Genomic DNA, 9,796 nt, shown 5'->3' on the forward strand with positions numbered 1-9,796 from the left:
TTTAGAAGAACAAAAAGACAGTTATTTTATTTTTGTTTTAAAACCCTTGACTGAGAAATGAGAAATTTTGTATAAAAAAGTGCTATTGCTAAGACAACAAGGGGCCAGTCAGAAATAACAGCACTGGAGGGGTTGGTGGGGAAGAAATGGGCCTTGGGGGTCTGGAAGCTGGGAGAGGGAAGCAGCCAGCAGCAGCTGCCAGGGGACCAGGTGCAGAACAGGTAGGGATGGTGGCGACTTAATCATCCCATTCATCGTCCTCATCGTCATCTCCGGCCTGGTCCTCCCCTTCGTCTGGAGGGGGACAGAAAGAGTGGAACTCAGATGGGCAGGAGGGTTCACAAACCCTGTAAAGGGGGTTTCCTAGGGCCTGAGAAGTTGGGATTCAAGGTCCTGTGAGTTTGAGGTTTCCTGCTAGGAAATCAGATCTGGGGCCTATGTATTGGGTAAGGATGGGGCCTCCTCAGAGTAGGGAGTATTAGGTTTTCTGTCTGGGACAAGATAGGGATTATAGTTGGGATCTGGGTTCTAGTTGGAGTTGAACTTAATATTACTGTCAAGAATAGTGTGGTTGATTGGAATATTATAGTCACACAAAGTATTAACATTAACAGGTTTGTCACTTAATGGGGTGAATTTATTTAAAAATGTTATTTATTAATTTTTAGAGAGAGAGAAGAAGAGGGAGAGAGAAAGAAACATTGATTTGTTGTTCCACTTATTTATGCATTCATTGGTTGATTCTTGAATGTATCTGCCCAGACCAAGGATAGAACCCACAACCTTGGCATATCAAGACAATGCTCTAACCAACAGAGCTATCTGGTCAAGGCTGGAATTAATTTAAATATTATTACCAATAGTGGAATAAATTCTAATATTATTGTTTCATAGCAGGTTAATGTTAATATTGTTGACACCTAACGGTGTTAATGATAATAGTGTCAAAAGATATGAGGTTGATTACAATGTTGTCATATAATAGATTGATGTTAATCTTGTGAACACTACGTTAATGTTAATACTATTATCAAAGTTGGAGTTAATTATATTATTGTCACATAATAGGTTGAGGTTCATATTATCCTCACATAATTGTCATAAGATGACAATATTGTTGACTTACTAGAGGATTCCTGTTAACATTATTGCAAAAAGATTGAATTGGTTATATTATCACATAATGAGTTACTATTAATCTGTTGACACACAGAGTTAGGGTTAATATTATTGTCAAAGATGGAATTCTTTATATTATCACATAGTGGATTAATGTTAACACTACTGAACAAATGGGATTAATGTTAATAGTGTGGACATACCTAGTCATTAATGTTAATATTATTGTCAAAGATAGAGTTAATTATACTATTGTCACTTAATGACAATGTTAACATTGTCAAAAAGGAGACTGATACAAGATTCATATTATCACTATCATCAACAGATAGGGCTAACGTTACTACTGATGGAAACTGTTGGAGTTGTTTTTAGGCCAATACTAGCCCTGAGAAACAGGGTCACTGTCCTGGCAGGATGGGCTTCAGAGAGGGCAGCTCGCAGATGGCAAGGGATGGCAGACTCACCTGAGGAATGGATGGCTCTGCTTCTCTTCTGCATTACGTGCATCAGGGCACCCACCAGCCCCTCAGAGCTCTGAGGTGACGGCTGCAGCACAGAATTCTCCGAGGCACCAGAGGTCTGCAGCAAGCAGGGTCCAGCACAGAGGACTCAGGGCCTGTGAGAGCACTACTCCCCACCTTCTCCAGTCCACTTCAAGGCTCCAAGCCCACCTCTATGCATCAACCTCCCAACCCTGTCACTGAACCCCCAAATCCTGGGACCCCTATCAGTCTCAGCCCCAGCACCCTAACATCCTGACTTGCACAGTACACCCCAGAGTCCCAAACCCACAGTCCTTCATCCTTCTGGTCCTCACCTTGTTCAGCTGAATTCCCTGCCGGATTTGATCCAAAAGGGCCCCCCGACCTCCACCAGGGGCCAGGCCCCCCACAGGCCCCAGAGTAGGAGGAACTGGGGGAGGGACTGGTCCATCCCCAGAGCTGGGTTGTGGTGGCGGTGGCGGCGGTGGTGGTGGTGGTGGTGGTGGCAGGGGTGGACCCCCAACTCCAGGGGGTGGAGGGGGGGGTGGCCCAGACCGTCCTGTGGCTGGAGGGGGTGGTGGTGGAGGGCCCCCCCGGCCTGGAAGTGGGGGCCCCCGCGGAGTTGGCGGGGGCGGCGCACCTCCCAAAGGCACAGGGGGAAGTGGACCAGAACGACCCTTGTTACTCCCCACAGTATGGGGCCGGGGAGGCTGGTTCCCTCCTCGGGATGGCGGTGGGGGTGGTGGAAGCGGCTCTGAGGGGGGGAAATAACACAGCTATTATTATACTTTCCTTCCCAGCCTATTTTGCCCATTTGTAAAATTGGTACCCAACTGACCAACTCCCAATTCAAGCAGTAGAGAGAGAGGTTTCCATAAGGACTGAGCGACTACAGTGTATCTTTTGGAAGAGCTACCAGGGCTGGAGAAGGAGATGTCCAGAAGGAGGGACTCACCCTGGCGCCTCATCTCCTTCCTCACAGCTTCCAGCCCACCCTGATCCTCAATGAAGTCATAGATAAGTTTAGAGGTCTCAGCATCAGTGAGCTGGGCCTCACTGATTCCTGCCTTAGAAAACAGGCTCCGCAGATCTGGGTCTAGGTTGTTCACCTGCACAGGAGGAAAAAATCAGGGACAGGGGTGGGTGAATAAGGTGGGTCCATCCAGAGAGGGATCTGAGAGGGATGTGGGAAGGGTGGGGTGTGGGAAGGGTGGCGTCTGGGAGTAGGTCTGATCGCTGGACTATGGAAGGGTAGGTGGAAGTTGAATGGGGTCCAGGGGACTTTGGAGTTACTCACGTCAAATCCATTCTGGGGGTCCCACCCCACGTGGCTCACATGTCTAGAGGAGGTGAGGAGACCCCAGTGAAGTCCCACTGCCCTTCCTTCCCTCCCTTCCTAGTGAAGTCCTCCTGCCCTCTCCTGCCAAGAGGGACTCTGAAGGGCCAGAATTAATGAAATGAGCCATAAGTGAATGAATGAGAGCAGTAGTTATGGAATTAGGAGGGATCCATAGCTTGTGGTGCCCATCTATCCATTTCATCCCTTTTTCCACCATCTATCCATGCATTCATCCATTCACCCACTCATTTGTCCATCTAGCCATTCACATTCACCTGCAGACCACTGATCCATCATATATTTGTCTCTCCACTTATCTGCCCAAACTCATCTGTTTACCCATTTGTCCATCAATCTGTCCTCACACATACTTGTCCATTTACCTATCTATCTACCGAAGTGCCAATGTTTCCATCTATCCACTCATTTGTCTCCATTCAACCACACACTTCTGTTCATTTATCCATTGAACTGTTCATTCATCCACATATCTGATCACCTCTCCATCCCCATCCACCTTGTCTGTGAGCCAGTCAGCGTATATAGCCATCTGTCCACACACTCATTCACTCACCCATCCTTTATCCACCCACTTCCCATTTACCCATCCTCCCATCCATCCAACCACCTACCCATTTATTCTCCAACTCACTCATTCACTCATTCATCCAGCTACCCATCTACCTACACACGTACTCATCCACCAGCCTACTCAGGTCAGGACTAGGGTGAGACAAGCGGGATGCCTAGCATACAGAATTAAAGGAGGCACTCACTCTCAGGGTCATGAATTGTACTTGCATGATCCTGAAACAGACTATCTCTATAAATTTTGCAGCCTTGGTGCCTCACTTGCTTCTCCCTATCCTGGCCTTGCACGCACCCACCCATCCACTCGTCTACCCATCCGCCCAATCATCCATCTGCCCATCCTTCCATCCACTTAGCTCTCTTCTTGTCCACCTGTACATCTGCCTCCCTCCCAGGGATCTGCGCGCCCGCTGGAGAAAGGTTCTCACTTGAATCCACTGGGTGCACCAATATCAGCCTTTCTGATCTTTTTCTTCCCTGAGCGTTTCTTATCAGCTGGGCCAGGCCCAGGTGTTGGGAGCCCACGGTATCGTGAACTCGTGATGTCCGGATTCTGGATGTCCACTGTTACCAGCCCCAGGGACAGTGGGCCAGCTGCTGGGCCTGTGGGGAGAATAGGGTGACTAAACCATTGACCCACTTACCTACTAACCAAAGCGTAGGGGCAAGAGACAGGAAGACTGTTGGGGAAATCTGTGTGTGTGTTTGACGGTCATGGAGGTAGTGGGTGACCAGTCCAAGGGAGGTTTATGAACAAGTGGTTGGGTGGTTCCCACAAACCATTCATATATTTCATTCACTAATTCATTTACTTATTCACTCACTTAAGTATTGACTCACTTATTCACTGCCTCATTAATTAATTTGTTAAATTATTTGTTCACTCATTCATTCAATCACTGCTTTCTTTGCTGATTAAAATTTTACAAATATTTTATTTATTTACTTTTAGAGAGAGGGGAAAGAAAGTAGAAAGAGAGTGAGAGAAACACTGATGTGTGAAACATCCATCAGTTGCCTCTTGCACACCCCCAACTGGGGGCCTGTTCCACAACCCAGGCATGTGCCCTGGCTGGGAATCGAACCAGCAACCTTTCAGTCTGCATGCCAGAGCTCAATACACTGAGCTACACCAGCTAGAGCTGATTGAAATTTTATATCACTTTTTCATTTTTCACCGTTCAGTTCATTCAATCATCCACTCTTTCTTTAATTTTCTCAATCATCCCTCCATCCATTCATCCACTTATCCACACACCAATTCACCTATGCATCTATATATCTGTCTATATTTTCATCCTCCCATCAGTTCATACCCTCACTCAACCATCTATCTACCACCAATGCACCCACCCACACATCCGTCCACTCATCCACCCACTTATCTCTGTACCCACCAAATTACTCATCTACCCACTCACTTGTCCAAGGAAGAATTAGCACTCACCCCCTTGGTCTCCACCTGGGTGTGGGGGCAGGGGTGGGAGCCCTCCTCTTCTCTCTAGGAAAATGAAATAGGCAGAGAGCTCTGACAACCCTGTCACAGGTTCCTGGGCTAGCCCCTTATTACCCCTACTTACACAACAGGACTCACCTTCATTGGCTGGTGCTGGCGGTGCGGGTAGCTGGCGTCTGTCTGTGGAGAGACAGGTAGACTGGGAACCAGAACCATGAGAGGGGCTTTTACAGCTCCCCACTCTTGCACTCACCTCTGCCCAACCTCCTTACCTCCCCCAAAGCCTCCTCACCTCCACTTTGCCTCTGATTCCTTTTTTGTATCTTCTCCTGAACCAGGGCTTGGAAGGCCTGGGCCTCGCTCTTGTCTGCAAAGTTCAGCCCCACTTGGCAGTCCTGTGCACACCTTGGGGTCAGCAGCCTTCCAGGCCCCCTATACCTTTTCCATCCCCTCCCCACACCCCAACTGAGGTCCAGGGGTTGGGTGGTCACTTACATCTCCAGCGAAGGTATGGAAGAAGGGGGTGGGAGTGGAGTAAACCAGCTGCGAGTACAGCTCCTGTTCCCAGAGTAGTAGGCCTGCCTGGAGAGGTGGGGAACACACTGGTACTGAGGCATGCCCTGGGGGGCAAGTCTCTGTTATCTGGGTGGGGATCATGGTGTCCATATTTGGGGACCCAGGATCTGATTTGGATATTTCCAATTCAGTGTCAGAGAGTTGGGTGTCTAGAGGTCAGATGTGGAGGGTTAGGTTACAATACAGGAGTTAGACACTACAGTGAGAAATTTGGATTTGGGTTTTGTGGCCCTAGATGTGGGATTTGGAGGCTTGAATATGAGGGTTTTGGACTCCAGTCCTGAGAAACTGAGCCCATTCTAGACTCCATCTCACATTCCCCCTTCATTTGGGCAGGCAGGGCTCCAGTATTGAGAGTTGGGGTTGAGATCTGAGGTTCAGATATACAGACTTGGAAGTTTCAAGGGGAGGGTTCAGCTAAGGTATGTGAAATTTGAAATTTGTAGAACAGAGTTATGGCTTAGGGGTTTGGTTAGTATGTGATGGCTCTGGGATCTTGATTTTGTTATGCTGGGTTCATTCTTATGGATTTAGGAGGATGAATTTGGGGTATGTGCCTGCAGAGTTCAGGTTGGGGGTTTGTAGAACAGATTCAGGAATTCTGGGGTCTACGCTGTGGGGTTAAAAGAGCAAATTTGGCATTCAAAACTCAATGGTATATTTAAGTTTGGGGTCTGAGGAACAAACTTATGACTTAGGAGCTAAACAAACATGTGCAGTTCAAGAGTTTTGATGGGGGATTTCTGGGACCCAAAATGCTGAATTTAGAGTAGCTCTAAATTTCAGGTTGAAATACAGTACTCATTTTTTAGTTTGTGGAACACATTAGGCTTAGGTGGTATACTAATATGTCAGGGGTTAAAGACATGGGCATGGAGACTCCAGGGTCAGTCATCACAGACTTAGAAAGGCAAACCAGAGTTTGATGTCTGGATGAAGTCTTTGGCTCTGGGGCCCAGGGATTGACTGATCTGTCAGAGGGCTCAGGACTATGGACACAGATCTAGGTTTGCAGGCTGAACATGGGTTTGCATATGCAGCGGGGGGCAGGGATCACCTGAAGGCTGTAAAGGCGGATGAAGTAGGACTTCTGGGGGTTATCCTTCACGAAGCACACAGCCCCACAATGCTCCTTGGTCCAGCGCTCGGCTCCAGGGGGCAGCGCCAGGTACAGCTGAACAACTGCAGTGGCCAGTGTCTGGGAGGGGACAGTGGGGCTCAGTGGAGTCTGCTCGGAGCAACCAGAGGGTCTGGGAGCTAGACTTGGTCCTTCCTTGCCCATGGCTGTTGTGACCCCGAAGGAAGAGCCACAAACAGAGACAGTGAATAGACATGAAGCTCTTCCTGGATTGGTGAATGGGGTAAGTGGATTCTAGGAGAGGAGATGATGGAGAGGGAAAAGAGGAGGGGAAGAAAGAGGAGGAGGAGAATGGGGACGATGAGGAGAGAGGAAGGGGAGGAAGGGAGCAGAGGAGGAGGATTCGAAAAAGGAGGAAGAGGAAGAGGAGAGGAAGAGGAGGAAAGAAAGACAGGGAGGGGCAGGAGGTCCCCAGCTCACCCAGCATTTCCTTCCCAGCATCTCGAAGAGTCGCTGGTTCTCCTGGTCATGGAGGAGGGTGGAGGGTATGTTCTGCTGAACTGCTGGTGCTCCGCGGCCCCCAGGCCTGCCTCCCACAGGGCCCCCACTCATGGTGCCTCCTGCCCTCGTCCTCTCCAGCTAGTCTCTGGGTGCAGGGTAAGAAGAGGAACTTCCGCAGTGAGCAGGGGAACAGGAAGTGCAAAAAACCACAAGAGAAACAAGTCCTCCAGAGGCCCCTCAGTGGACCCGGGCTCCTCCTTCCTACGACAGGCTTGGACCCTCAGCCCTCAGACTGGGGTCATCCTCCATTTGACTGGTTAGGCCCATCTTTTGGACTAGCTCGTGTCCTGTTCCTTCTTCTTTACTCTCTGGGGCCCACATCCCTCTGACTGGTTGAGATCCGCCTCCCTCTGTTTGGCAGCAAGAGTTAGGCTACTACAGCACTTCTGTAGGGCACTCTGCCATGGTTGGGAACAGTCGTGGGGCTGAGAGGCCTCCTTCCTCCCCAAAGTATCCAGTTAGTCTGGGCCTGCAGTCCAAAACCCCTAGTGCTGAAGAATTACTGTGTTAAAACTTTTCCTCTAAGTACACAGTGAATGGTGAGTGCCTGGGATCCCACTGCTCTCCTGAGACTCCAACAATCCGGCTCACTTCCCCATCCTTTACCCCTGCCTCCCTACAGCTCCCAAATTACTTTCTGCTTATCAACTCCTTTTTTCAAGAAAGGAATGCATAAACAACATCTTGTTTCATTTTCAATGCTTTTGAACTTTTAAAGTCTGTAATCTTCAGAGACTTGCTTTTTCCCCACTCAGCATTCTATTTTTATCTAACAAACATTCATGTAGCACTGAGTATGTGTGCCAGGCACTGTTCTGATCCCTTTGTAAATACTGACTCACTTAGATCCTCGTAACAGCTGGTGGGATACACACAATTACCATGTCTGTTTGACAGAGGGAAATGAAGGAACTGAGGCATAGATAGCGGTTGAGTGATCTTTCCATTAGCTCCCAGTTAACAAGTGAAAGAGCCCAGATTGCATGTCAGGCTGGCTAGGTGCAGATGGCACACTTTTCATCACTATGCTCCGCACCTTCTCTTTGCCTGTTACCAAGGTTTGTATTTGCCTATAATGGTCGCTAATTTTAACAGCTCTATAGTGTTCTATTGGGTGACTGTGCAACTTGTTTATTCATATTCTCCTGCTAACAGCTGTTTCCGGCTGCTGCTGCTGCTGGGAGTGATACTGCTGTGCTCACTCCTGTACACATTAACTGGTCCACACAGGTGTGCATACTCTCAGGAGGGGAGTCAAGGGGTTGTAAGGTTTGCATATCTCTAACTGTACCAGATAATGCGGGATTGTTTTCCCAAGTGAATGCTAGCTCAGTCCCACCTCTTCCCTGGGCTTAGGTCTCCAGTTTGGGAACACAAAACTCTCAAGCACACATAGAGCAGTTTAGGGGAGCTGAGCATGTCTGAAGTGTGACTGAGATTCTTGGGTACCTGAAGGGAAATAGCACATCTCAGGGTGAGACCCACAGTGCTGCCTGAAAACCCAGTTGGCTCCCCATGCCTGTAGGTTCAAAGCTTCTTTTCTAAGCCTGGGCTCAAAGCCCCTTCTGGTGTGGCAATTCCAATCTCCCTCCCACTTCTCCCCCACCCTCACAACTCAGTTTAGGATGGCTCCAACTCACCAGGCAATTTCCTACCTCCAGGCTTAGGCTGCCTTCCAGCCTGTCCTTTGGGGCAAGCCACTGCTTTTCCTTAAAAGGTCATTGCATTCATTCATTTCAACACTGCTCGTTGAGCTGTCATTGTGTGCAAAGCATATCTCCAGTATCTGGCACCAACTACACAGTCGATAAATGAAGGAATGAATGAGGGATTAACATCTGATTTAGTGTTTTCCGAGTTTTTCTAAGTGCCTTACTTTATTAATTCATTTCATGTTCACAGACTGCGCCAGGAGATAAGCACAACTGTCACCTCCATTTCACTGATAGGGAAGCTGAGGCCCAGAACTTAGCTAATGTGCCTGAAATCACATAGCTTGTGGAGCTGAGGCTGATTATGTGAATTCCTAAACTGTTACATGCCGAATGGGGGCTGAGCTAAAATTCTCCTGCTCCTTCTCTGGATCTTTTGTTCCCCACCTTCCCAGTCCATTCTCTGCCCCTACATCTGTCCCCTTTAATCTACATCAGGGGGCCTTAAATCTCTGCTACATTTGCTGGTTCTTTTTTAAATTAACATTTAAAAGTATATTTTATGTTCTTCTAAGTAGCAGACGGGTTTAAAATTTGTATTTTTCTCTAAATAAAAAAAAACCTAAAGTAGATTTTTGTTATTTCTGTCCCTAATAGAATGAGTTTCTCCATTTTGGAATATAGTGATTTATTAATCATCTTAATACCATTTTTCATATTCACATTATTGAATTACTGTTGACCTACATTAATAACTTGGAGCTGGTTTATTTTACTTCTATGTGCCCCATCCACTCTTGCTTTTCCACACTGAATGACAGTATTTGGGGAGCTGATGATCTCAAAGGTACTTTGCTCTCCTAGGCCTTCAAATAGATTGAAAAAGAACAAAACCTTAATTCAGCCTTTCCAGTTGTCCTCGGCAGGAGCGTGGGTAGA

The 9,796-nt window shown here is 47.8% G+C and overlaps 1 protein-coding gene across 1 annotated transcript; it reads right to left on the reverse strand.

Annotated features, from left to right (window-relative positions):
* Positions 1-7,290, reverse strand: WAS (WASP actin nucleation promoting factor). Its single transcript, XM_090264833.1, has 12 exons — positions 7,125-7,290; positions 6,624-6,764; positions 5,486-5,572; positions 5,283-5,385; positions 5,129-5,170; positions 4,982-5,035; positions 3,963-4,137; positions 2,902-2,944; positions 2,560-2,713; positions 1,940-2,358; positions 1,587-1,701; positions 1-294 (listed from the first exon to the last, which is right to left on the reverse strand). Exons 1-12 carry the CDS (start codon positions 7,254-7,256, stop codon positions 239-241), a joined length of 1,521 nt encoding a protein of 506 aa, XP_090120959.1. The 5' UTR covers positions 7,257-7,290; the 3' UTR covers positions 1-238.
* Between the last annotated feature and the right edge of the window lie 2,506 nt (positions 7,291-9,796).

The sequence above is a fragment of the Furipterus horrens genome, unplaced genomic scaffold (assembly GCF_987537825.1).
Source record: "Furipterus horrens unplaced genomic scaffold, mFurHor1.1.pri manual_scaffold_17, whole genome shotgun sequence".
NCBI classification, from domain to species: domain Eukaryota; kingdom Metazoa; phylum Chordata; class Mammalia; order Chiroptera; family Furipteridae; genus Furipterus; species Furipterus horrens.